This window comes from Oncorhynchus clarkii, chromosome 21 (assembly GCF_045791955.1).
Source record: "Oncorhynchus clarkii lewisi isolate Uvic-CL-2024 chromosome 21, UVic_Ocla_1.0, whole genome shotgun sequence".
Taxonomy (NCBI): domain Eukaryota; kingdom Metazoa; phylum Chordata; class Actinopteri; order Salmoniformes; family Salmonidae; genus Oncorhynchus; species Oncorhynchus clarkii.
In genome coordinates this window covers 32,331,920-32,345,001 of record NC_092167.1, presented here as the reverse complement: position 1 = coordinate 32,345,001, position 13,082 = coordinate 32,331,920, and the positions used below count along the sequence as shown (strand labels likewise).

The window sequence follows — 13,082 nt, the reverse complement described above, 5'->3', positions numbered from 1 at the left end:
TCTCTCTCACTCAGCCTGACCAAACTGATTTAGTAAGTGTGTTTTATTTCAGGCAGCAGAGAGAGCGAGGTCACAGACCCTGAGAAAGAGAGGGACTCACTCTGTAATTGTCTTCCTCCTCCTCCATTCTGGGGTTTCCGGGAGGAAGAGGGTTTGAAGCTCATTACCCAGGAGTTATGTGACACGCAGCTGGCTGGTAGAGCAGCGGCTCTCCTTCTCTTGCTCCACATAGTTTTTTTCTACTTCAATTAGTCCCTAGTTTTGGTCCATTCTGCTCCACTCCGTGAGGGTATTTTAGCCTGGGCCTGGGCGTACTCTCTCCGATGTACAGATCATCTGGACTGGACCCGTGACGGCCCACTTCCTGCCCAAATGGAGGGTATAGATTGGAGTCAGAGAGTGGATTTGTCCGTTGGAGATGTAAAGCACTCTCTTTGTGGGTCATTGCAGCCTGAAGCAGATGTGTTGCATGGTTCTTGCTATTGATATACTTTTAGGGTTTTCGTCAGTCTTTTCCAGTCTCAAATCCACTTGGTCTTCTTGCCTAAAGTCAGTTCATGGTATTTCTGAACATAACTCATGAAAGGATGGAGAACCATTCAGTTCATCCGATACACACGTAAGATCATGTATCACTGGTACGCTTTGCTGGTACACATTTTGGAAGTTCACAACATTCTCTTTCCAACACCGTCGTTCATTTCGGCGTTCTCAGAGTTATTCGTCTACCTTTCTCCCTCTATCCATCCCTCCTTCTCTTTCCCTCCCTCCCTCTCCCTCGCTCCCAGCGCACAGTGTGTGTCTCAGTGAGAGGCAGGTCTGGTTCCTCTGTACTCTCCCCCTGTAGAGAAGATTCCAGGGCCCAAATCCACAAAGCGTCTCAGAGTTGGAGTGCTGATCTAAGATCAGGTCCTTCTGTCTGTTCTTCATAATGTAATTGATCCTAGATTAGCTCTCCTGCGTTGAGATGCTGTATGAACACGAGCCCAAGTCTGTTACTAACCCCGGTGTCCACCTGAGCCAGCCGACCAGCCAGCCCAGACCAAGTTTCCAGTCCAGGAATTAAAATGAAACTTTAAAACAGTATTTCCACTGTTTCACTACAAGTGAAATATTATTCACATATAAATAACTGGGCTTCCTGTACATTTTAAATGGAGGCTGTAAAAGGGGTTCCAGGAGCCTCAAAGTGAGAAGACATCCAGACATTCTGCTGCTTGCTTATGTAAGGCCTGTCTGACCTCTGACTTCAAAGAAGGTGGATATTATGGAGTGTGTATGGGCTACTTCAGTTATCAGATCACACACGCGCACGCAGACACACACACACACACACACACACACACACACACACACACACACACACACACACACACACACACACACACACACAGAGAGATTAAATAGCAACAGAGCAGTTAGTTAGAACCACATAGTCCACACATTTGATGTGGGTGAGAGCAAGGGGGCTGTTCCAGGCTGTGCCAGGCTGCTGATCGGGCGGCTGGTTAGTAGCACTTGGCTGACCCTGGTGTGTTTAGGTGGGGAATGAGTGTGTGTTGGAATGGAGGATCCATTCCCGGGCGATGCCCAGGGCCTAACACCAGGGCATGAGAGAGAGAGAGAGGTTGGGGGAGAGAGAGAGAGGGAGAAAGAGGGGGAGGGAGAGAAAGATGGGAGACAAACAAAGAGAATGAGATGGGGGAGGAAAGAAAGAGTGGAGGAGAGAAACAAACAGAGAGAGAGAGAGAGAGAGAGAGAGGGAGAGAGAGAGAGAGAGAGAGAGAGGGAGAGAGAGAGAGAGAGAGAGAGAGAGAGAGAGAGAGAGACAGAGAGAGAGAGAGAAAGAGAGAAAGAGAGGAGGGGAGGATAGAAAGAGTGGAGGTGAGAAACAAACAGAGTGAGAGAGAGAGAGAGACTGCATCTTGGCACTAAAAGAACCCTGGAAACCCTGGAGTGTTGGGGAGTTATTTACATTTTAACACCACATAGTCAGATCAACACCATGGATTCTTTATAACACTCACTGTACTGTATTTTCTGGTTACAAGCTACCTCAGTGTTTTCTGTCCTTTGCCCATACCTAGACTTAGACAGTCTACCTAGACAGTCTAGCTCTCTTGATAACTGTGTACTGTATACAGTGCCTTCGGTCGGAAAGTGTTCAGATCCCTTGACTTGTTCCACATTTTGTTACAGCCTTATTCGAAAATAGATTTTTTTTAAATATAATCCTCAGCAATCTACACACAGTAACCCCGCAATGACAAATAGAAAACCAGTTTTTAGACATTTTTGAAAATGTATTACAAATAAAAAACATAAAAACCTTATTTACATAATTATTCAGACCCTTTGCTTTGAGACTTGAGATGTTTCTACAACTTGATTGGAGTCCACTTGTGGTAAATTCAATTGATTGGACATGTTTTGGAAAAGCACACACCTGTCTATAATGTCCCACAGTTGACAATTGACAGTGCATGACAGTGCATGGTACAGTGATCTACGGCACTGCATCTCAGTGCTAGAGGCGTCACTACAGACACGCTGGTTCGAATCCAGGATGTATCACAACCGGCCTTGATTGGGAGTCCCATAGAGCGGCACACAATTGGCCCAGCGTCGTCCGGGTTTGGCCTCTGTAGGCCGTCAGTATAAATAAGAATTTGTTCTTGACTGACTTGCCTAGTTAAATAAAGGTTAAATCTTTTTCTTTCTTTTTTACCAAGCTATGAGGTCAAAGGAATTGTCCGTAGAGCTCCGAGACAGGATTGTGTTGAGGCACAAATTTCTGCAGCATCGAAGGTCCCAAAGAACACAGTGCCCTCCATCATTATTAAATGGACTTCGGCGATGTCATTTACAAAATAGCCTTCAACACTCTACTCAGAAAATTGGATGTAGTCTATCACAGTGCCATCCGTTTTGTCACCAAGCCCCATATACTACTGTCATGACTTCCGTCGAAGTCGGTCCCTCTCCTTGTTCGGGCGGCGTTCGGCGGTCAACGTCACCGGCCTTCTAGCCACCGCCGATCCACTTTTCATTTTCCATTTGTTTTGTCTGTACCACTTGGGAGGCCACAGTTTTTTTTGTTTTTTTATAAATTAGCAAACATTTCTAAAATCCTGTTTTTTCTTTGTTGTTATGGGGTGTTGTGTGTAGATTGATGAGGAAAAAAAACTATTTAACAATTTTTGAATAAGGCTACCAAAATGTAACCTACTGTACCAAAATGTGGAAAAAGTCAAGGGGTATGAATACTTTCCCGAATGCACTGTATATTGCAAAATGTTATTGTTAAATCCATGCAGTGTCCATTGGTTTGATTAGTGCTGATTGAGTATGGAAAGTAGCCCATTCCATTACAGTGAGAGATCACGATTGTTTCTCTCAATTTACTTACTTTATGAAGAGTTAACTGGTCTGTAACACAAGGGATGCATTCAGATGGCCGTCCTTTTCTGTGAGGATGATTTATTGTGTACAGTACAGATGTAGTATCTTAATATGAACCAGTTTGCTACAGCAGGAATATAATCCTGCACCAACAGGAAATGTGAATTATTACGTGGATTGTAATTAAGGGCCCTTTTTGTAGGGGTTGATATATTTTTTGTAAGGGACAAATCAAGTCGGAAATTTCAAAGTGGAAATTACAAACTTCAGAAGCCTTTTTAAACATCAAATGCAGTAAAACATGTATTCTGCAACAAGGCGATCAAATTAAGATCCTACATCTGTAGATGGAGGAATGTTTGAAAACAAGCTCACTAGCTCAATAACCAGACAGCTTCCTGACTTGGCTGATCAGCCGCAGATGCTTCTAACACAAAGCAGAACTGCTAAGTCAACAGGACTATAATACAGTTCAGAGATCTCGGCATTTGCTCGTGGATAGATTTTTGTGTTTGCGTATGTATACAGTATTTACGTGTGTGTGATCAGTCCTTTTACATGCAACAAATTACTTTTCTAGGTGTGTTTAGTCTATCACCAAGTGTTTTGTCTCTGTCTCCTCTTTACAGCGTGCCCACCTGGAACCTACAAACCGGAGGGCACTCCAGGAGGCCTGAGTACCTGCCTGCTGTGTCCTGACCAGCACCACACCTCCCAACCCGGCAGCACAGCACCCAGCGACTGTGTCTGCAAGCAGGGTTACAGGTCCCAAGGGAAGACCTGCGAAGGTAACGCTGTCCAGACTGTCCATGCTACACACACTTATGCCGCGTCCCAAATGGCACCCTATCCCTTACAATCTAGGTCGATCTAAATCTGTCAGTGCAGCGAGTGAATCTTATCTCATCTAACGTTTTTCACTTTTGACGCTTTTCTCTTCCCCTCCATCTCTCCGTCCTCTCCATCCCCAGTGGTGTACTGCCCAGAGCTGTCTCCTCCAGGGAATGGTTTCTTCATCCACAACGTGTGTAATAACCAGTTCAATGCGGCCTGCGGGGTGCGATGCCAGCCTGGCTACGATCGACAGGGTAGTGGCATCAGACTGTGCCAGCCAAACGGGACATGGTCAGGCTCTCCGCCCAGCTGCAGAGGTGAGAGGGTAGTATCAATAAATTCCATGGTTTTCTCGAAATCCCAGTAGGAGCATTCCTGGAATCAGGAGGAAATAAGCAGGAATTCCAGTATCCTTCAACCAGGATTTCTGGAAAACCAGGTAATTTAGTGAAAGTTTCTGAAATGTTGCAACCCTAAATAGAACACACATACATACACAGTAACGAAGTATGCACACACACACACACACACACACACACACACACACACACACACACACACACACACACACACACACACACACACACACACACACACACACACACACACACACACGCAGTAACTAAATGCATGCACACACGTACACACCCAAAATTTCCTTCTGTCCAATATGTGTCTGCTGTACCGATATGTGTCTACTATACCGATATGTGTCTGTTATACAGATATGTGTCTGCTATACCGATATGTGTCTGCTATACCGATATGTGTCTACTATACCGATATGTGTCTGTTATACAGATATGTGTCTGCTATACCGATATGTGTCTGCTATACCGATATGTGTCTGCTATACCAATATGGGTCTGCTATACAGATATGTGTCTGCTATACAGATATGTGTCTGCTATACCAATATACCCATATTTCTGTTATACAGAAAGTATTCGGCCCCCTTGAACTTTGCGACCTTTTGCCACATTTCAGGCTTCAAACATAAAGATATAAAACTGTATTTTTTTGTGAAGAATCAACAACAAGTGGGACACAATCATGAAGTGGAACGACATTTATTGGATATTTCAAACTTTTTTAACAATTCAAAAACTGAAAAATTGGGCGTGCAAAATTATTCAGCCCCCTTAAGTTAATACTTTGTAGCGCCACCTTTTGCTGCGATTACAGCTGTAAGTCACTTGGGGTATGTCTCTATCAGTTTTGCACATCGAGAGACTGAAATTTTTTCCCATTCCTCCTTGCAAAACAGCTCAAGCTCAGTGAGGTTGGATGGAGAGCATTTGTGAACAGCAGTTTTCAGTTCTTTCCACAGATTCTCGATTGGATTCAGGTCTGGACTTTGACTTGGCCATTCTAACACCTGGATATGTTTATTTTTGAACCATTCCATTGTAGATTTTGCTTTATGTTTTGGATCATTGTCTTGTTGGAAGACAAATCTCCGTCCCAGTCTCAGGTCTTTTGCAGACTCCATCAAGTTTTCTTCCAGAATGGTCCTGTATTTGGCTCCATCCATCTTCACATCAATTTTAACCATCTTCCCTGTCCCTGCTAAAGAAAAGCAGGCCCAAACCATGATGCTGCCACCACCATGTTTGACAGTGGGGATGGTGTGTTCAGCTGTGTTGCTTTTACGCCAAACATAACGTTTTGCATTGTTGCCAAAAAGTTCAATTTTGGTTTCATCTGACCAGAGCACCTTCTTCCACATGTTTGGTGTGTCTCCCAGGTGGCTTGTGGCAAACTTTAAACGACACTTTTGATGGAAATGGCTTTCTTCTTGCCACTCTTCCATAAAGGCCAGATTTGTGCAATATACGACTGATTGTTGTCCTATGGACAGAGTCTCCCACCTCAGCTGTAGATCTCTGCAGTTCATCCAGAGTGATCATGGGCCTCTTGGCTGCATCTCTGATCAGTCTTCTCCTTGTATGAGCTGAAAGTTTAGAGGGACGGCCAGGTCCTGGTAGATTTGCAGTGGTCTGATACTCCTTCCATTTCAATATTATCGCTTGCACAGTGCTCCTTGGGGTGTTTAAAGCTTGGGAAATCTTTTTGTATCCAAATCCGGCTTTAAACTTCTTCACAACAGTATCTCGGACCTGCTCCTTGTTCTTCATGATGCTCTCTGCGCTTTTAACGGACCTCTGAGACTATCACAGTGCAGGTGCATTTATACGGAGACTTGATTACACACAGGTGGATTGTATTTATCATCATTAGTCATTTAGGTCAACATTGGATCATTCAGAGATCCTCACTGAACTTCTGGAGAGAGTTTGCTGCACTGAAAGTAAGGGGCTGAATAATTTTGCACGCCCAATTATTCCGTTTTTGATTTGTTAAAAAAGTTTGAAATATCCAATAAATGCCGTTCCACTTCATGATTGTGTCCCACTTGTTGTTGATTCTTCACAAAAAAATACAGTTTTATATATTTATGTTTGAAGCCTGAAATGTGGCAAAAGGTCGCAAAGTTCAAGGGGGCCGAATACTTTCGCAAGGCACTGTATATGTCTGCTATACAGATATGTGTCTGCTGTACAGATATGTGTCTGCTATACCGATATGTGTCTGCTATACCGATATGTGTCTGCTACACAGATATGTGTCTGCTATACCGATATGGGTCTGCTATACCGATATGGGTCTGCTATACCGATATGTGTCTGCTATACATATGTGTCTGCTATACCGATATGTGTCTGCTATACAGATATGTGTCTGCTATACCGATATGTGTCTGCTATACCGATATGTTTCTGCTATACAGAGATGTGTCTGCTATACCAATATGGGTCTGCTATACAGATATGTGTCTGCTATACATATATGTGTCTGCTATACCGATATGTGTCTGTTATACAGATATGTGTCTGCTATACAGATATGTATCTGCTGTACAGATATGTGTCTGCTATACCGATATGTGTCTGCTATACCGATATGTGTCTGCTATACAGATATGTGTCTGCTATACCGATATGGGTCTGCTATACCGATATGTGTCTGCTATACATATGTGTCTGCTATACCGATATGTGTCTGCTATACAGATATGTGTCTGTTATACCGATATGGGTCTGCTATACCGATATGTGTATGCTATACATATGTGTCTGCTATACCGATATGTGTCTGCTATACAGATATGTGTCTGCTATACAGATATGTGTCTGTTATATCGATATGGGTCTGCTATACCGATATGTGTCTGCTATACATATGTGTCTGCTATACCGATATGTGTCTGCTATACAGATATGTGTCTGCTATACCGATATGTGTCTGCTATACCGATATGTTTCTGCTATACAGAGATGTGTCTGCTATACCAATATGGGTCTGCTATACAGATATGTGTCTGCTATACAGATATGTGTCTGCTATACCGATATGTGTCTGTTATACAGATATGTGTCTGCTATACAGATATGTATCTGCTGTACAGATATGTGTCTGCTATACCGATATGTGTCTGCTATACCGATATGTGTCTGCTATACAGATATGTGTCTGCTATACCGATATGGGTCTGCTATACCGATATGTGTCTGCTATACATATGTGTCTGCTATACCGATATGTGTCTGCTATACAGATATGTGTCTGTTATACCGATATGGGTCTGCTATACCAATATGTGTATGCTATACAGATATGTGTCTGCTATACCGATATATGTCTGCTATACTAATATGTGTCTGCTATACAGATATGTGTCTGCTATACCGATATGTGTCTGCTATACAGATATGTGTCTGCTATACCGATATGTGTCTGCTATACCGATATGTGTCTGCTATACAGATAGGTGTCTGCTATACCGATATGGGTCTGCTATACCAATGTGTGTATGCTATACAGATATGTGTCTGCTATACCGATATGTGTCTGCTATACAGATATGTGTCTGCTATACCGATATGCTTCTGCTATACAGATATGTGTCTGCTATACCGATATGGGTCTTCTATACAGATATGTGTCTGCTATACCGATATGTGTCTGCTATACCAATATGTGTCTGCTATACAGATAGGTTTCTGTTATACAGATATGGGTCTGCTCATTTCTGTCTTTCATCATGTTACTTCCATTCTCCTTATTCGTTCTTTACCAATTGTCTCACTCATCACATCTAATTCTGAGTGATTCTCATATTTCAGTGTTTGTATTATATAGCTGCCATATTTTCATTGTGTATTTATTTATTTTATTTAACCCTTATTTTACCAGGCAAGTTGACTGAGAACACATTCTCAGTTACATCAATGACCTTGGGAATAGTTACAGGGGAGAGGAGGGGGGTGAATGAGCCAATTGGAAACTGGGGATTAGGGGGACCAGATCGGGAGTTTACTCTTATGATAAGTGCCATGGGCGAACACAAAACGTATTCATCGACCACTGTTCCTGATTATTACCCCTACATACACACACACACACACACACACACACACACACACACACACACACACACACACACACACACACACACACACACACACACACACACACACACACACACACACACACACACACACACACACAGAGAGAGAGAGAGAGAGACTGCTCCCAGCAGGGTTTTATTCAACACATGTGTCTTTTATAATTCATTATTCAACAATGGGAACTTCTTCAAAGAGGTTCTGAATCTCCATCTGACGTTCCAACGCATTCACAAACATTTATGGGACACATCGGCCTATCAGGAAGACACGCACGCACGCATACACCCACACACACACACACACACGAATCCACAGACATTAGAGTTGGTAAGAGGCTTGTTAAGTTGGAACATGGTGTGTGGAGTCAGTGTGAAGAGTATCTGGCTGGTGTGTCAACATTTTGACTGTAGATTAAGATCATGTGTGTTCGGATTGAATTATGGGTAAACGTTTACTGGGATCACTACTGTGTGCCAGCAGCTGCAGAGAGAGGGAGAGAGGGAGAGAGAGAGAGAGAGAGAGAGAGAGAGAGAGAGCATATGTGTGCATAGATGCCTGCCTGCTTGCCTGCATGTGTGTGTGTCTGCATGCATGTCTGTGTGTGTGTGTGTGTCTCTCTCTATCTGTCTGTCAGTCTGTCTTGTTCCACTGTGGGACTCTCAGTTCAACTAATAGAGAGAGGGTCTCCTGAAAGACTGTCTATCAGTGATGATGAAAACCGGCACACTGAACAGACACTGTTAGACATCAGGCTAACTAGGACCAGCCGTTCATGATCATTGCAGTAGAGCAAATGATAGGTCCCATGAATTATTCAGCTAATGTTTTAGACACATGCAGTATTCTTTAGGAATGGAGCCTTCTTCAATCCTCTTTGTATCTGCCTCTTTTTCTACCAGTCTGTCTCTGTCTGTCTGTCTGTCTGTCTCTCTCTTGCTCTCTCTCTCGCACGCTCTCCTCTCCTCCTTCTCTTAGTTTAACCAGATATTTCCATTGCAGTTAGACTGGCAGTCTCTAAGTCTTGTGTCCTATTCTGCTTCTCTGTGTACCGCAGTGCGCTCCTGTCCCACCCTCTCCCCGCCCCAGCACGGACACATGAACTGCAGCAAGGGTGTCGCCTCCTACAAGGCAGCGTGTGAGGTGCGCTGTGCCAAGGGCTACAAGCTGGAGGGAGACGCCAGGCTCAGTTGTCAGGCCGACTCGCAGTGGAGCGGGATCCAACCACGGTGTGTGGGTAAGCCTGCAGGAACCTACTACCCCGCTCTCCCCCCTGAAACCTCATTCTACCCCGCTCTCCCCCCCGAAACCTCATTCTACCCCGCTCTCCCCCCTGAAACCTCATTCTACCCTGCTCTCCCCCCTGAAACCTCATTCTACCCCGCTCTCCCCCTGAAACCTCATTCTACCCCGCTCTCCCCCATGAAACCTCATTCTACCCTGCTCTCCCCCCTGAAACCTCATTCTACCCCGCCCACCCCCCTGAAACCTCATTCTACCCCGCTCTCCCCCCTGAAACCTCATTCTACCCCGCTTTCCCCCCTGAAACCTCCTTCTACCCCGCTCTCCCCCCTGAAACCTCATTCTACCCCGCTCTCCCCCCTGAAACCTCATTCTACCCCACTCTCCCCCCTGAAACCTCATTCTACCCCGCTCTACCCCCTGAAACCTCATTCTACCCCGCTCTCCCCCCTGAAACCTCATTCTACCCCGCTCTCCCTCGTCACACCCTTGGTGTCTTCATCTCGTACTTCCTTCTTTATAGTGTCAGTGAACAACCTTGACTCCAGCCTCCCCAGTCTGACGGAGTTCAGTGTGTCTGTGTTGTGATTCCTCCATTGTTCCTCTGACAATGAATTATTAGGTGAAAGGTCAGAGCAAGATGCATGTACTGGGGTGTTGGTGTACAATACTGTACGCACACACACACTTGAAACAGAACACAGTGGTTAAACATATGGTGTGGATTTGCTTGCAGCCGCGCTACATCACTCTAGAGAAAGATATATCTGCCTGCTCATAACAAAAGATGTCTGACACAGGCACACACACACACACACACACACACACACACACACACACACACACACATGCCCAACACGTGCACACACACACACACATACATGCCCAACACGTGCACACACACACACACACACACACACACACACACACACACACACACACACACACACACATGCCCAACACGTGCCCACACACACACACACACACACACATGCCCAACACATGCACACACACACACACACACACACACATGCCCAACACGTGCACACACACACACACACACACATGCCCAACACGTGCACGCACACACACTCACCACACAGAGGCACCACCACAGGTCAGGCACACAAACACACAACAAATGGGCAGAACGGTAGTGTTTTACCCACAAACCTCCGGCCACTCGGCTTTGGCCTCCAATGATTCACCGTCTCTCTGTATCTCTCTCTCTCTCTCCAGCTATTTAAAAGCCACAGACATCTAACCAAAGGCACTCATTTTGTTATTGTTTATCGACTCCAATCTCCCCCGGATGAAGTTCTGATTGAGTTACAGTTTGTTTGTGTAGTGGTGTAATGTGATCACGTTGGCTGCTTTGCTAAAAGGGGCTGGATATATTTGATTTTAATCTGATGAAATCTCCACTGTTATTTTGAGAGGAGAGTGTTTCTCCTGTTGCTCTTCTCTCCTCTCTTCCTCCTCTCGTCTCTTCCTCCTCTCCTTTCCTCTCTTCCTCCTCTCCTCCAAATCTGACTCCATCTAAAAGCCAAAAGACTAGAGAATGATCTGGGGACTGTTCTGGGTGAAAGCCACACAGCACTATGTCCAAGAATGCATTAAACCCCTTGTCTGTAATAGCTCTGTGGTCTTATATTAATTTCCGAGGACATTCTTGTTTCTTTTGTACTGAACCTGATTTACTGCTCCAGAAGATTGGTTTATTGCATGACGACTGAGCGAGCCTTGTTAAAAGGCCAGAGATTCAATCTCTGTAGGGTGAAAACACAGGAAACAGGTTGATGTGCTCCAAGATTATTCTCTTCTTTTCCTTCCCCAGTTCCATTACTGTAAGTCTTTGTGTTTCTCTGCTTCATGTAGTTGAAGTCAATGCAGTCCGTTTGTTGTGACTGTCAAAAAAATGTCTTCTCAGTTAGGGCATGGAATTTTCCCTGACTATGTGACCTGACCACGAAAAATGACTTGCTTCACTCATAGTTTTTCTCATCTTCTGTCTCATCTTCTCTCTCTCTCTCTCTCTCTCTCTCTCTCTCTCTCTCTCTCTCTCTCTCTCTCTCTCTCTCTCTCTCTCTCTCTCTCATATATATATATATATATACACAAAAGTTCAAAAGTTTGTGGTCACTTAGAAATGTCCTTGTTTTTGAAAGAAAAGCACACAAACAGCTGAAAACTGTAGTAGTGATTAAAGAAGCAATTACAACTGGCCTTCTTTAGACTAGATGAGAGTCTGGAGCATCAGCATTTGTGGGTTCGATTACAAGCTCAAAGAACTTTCTTCGGGGCCTCCCGGGTGGCGCAGTGGTTAAGGGCACTGTACTGCAGCGCCAGCTGTGCCATCAGAGTCCTGGGTTCGCGCCCAGGCTCTGTCGTAACCGGCCGCGACCGGGAGGTCCGTGGGGCGACGCACAATTGGCCTAGCGTCGCCCGGGTTAGGGAGGGCTTGGTCGGTAGGGGTGTCCTTGTCTCATCGCGCACCAGCGACTCCTGTGGCGGGCTGGGCGCAGTGTACGCTAGCCAAGGTGGCCAGGTGCACGGTGTTTCCTCCGGCGCATTGGTGCGGCTGGCTTCCGGGTTGGATGTGCGCTGTGTTAAAGAAGCAGCGGCTTGGTTGGTTGTGTATCGGAGGACGCATGACTTTCAACCTTCGTCTCTCCCGAGCCCGTACGGGAGTTGTAGCGATGAGACAAGATAGTAGCTACTACAACAATTGGATACTACGAAATTGGGGAGAAAAAGGGGTAAAATTCACACAAAAAAAGAACTTTCTTCTGAAACTCGTCAGTCTATTCTTGTTCTGAGAAATGAAGGCGAGAAATTGCCAAGAAACTGCAGATCTCGTACAAGCTCCCTTCACAGAACAGCACAAACGGACTCTAACCAGAATAGAGAGAGACAGCCCAACATTACTTTAAGACATGAAGTTCAGTCAATATGGAACATTTCAAGAACTTTCAAGAAAGTTCCTTCAAGTGCAGTCGCAAAAGCTGGCTCTCATGAGGACCGCCACAGGAAAGGAAGAACCAGAGTTACCTCTGCTACAGAGGATAAGTTCATTAGAGTTAACTGCACCTCAGAAACTGCAGCCCAAATAAATGCTTCACAGAGTTCAAGTAT

The 13,082-nt window shown here is 44.9% G+C and overlaps 1 protein-coding gene across 2 annotated transcripts in view; it reads left to right on the top strand.

The window, feature by feature from the left end:
• Nucleotides 1-13,082, top strand: part of LOC139378911 (sushi, von Willebrand factor type A, EGF and pentraxin domain containing 1) — a 132,821-nt gene that overhangs the window by 63,011 nt on the left and 56,728 nt on the right. For both annotated transcript variants that reach the window (XM_071121513.1, XM_071121514.1), the window contains exons 4-6: nt 4,032-4,190; nt 4,374-4,553; nt 9,763-9,942. In XM_071121513.1, the coding sequence (XP_070977614.1) occupies nt 4,032-4,190; nt 4,374-4,553; nt 9,763-9,942 (519 nt within the window). The remainder of the gene's footprint in view (nt 1-4,031; nt 4,191-4,373; nt 4,554-9,762; nt 9,943-13,082) is intronic.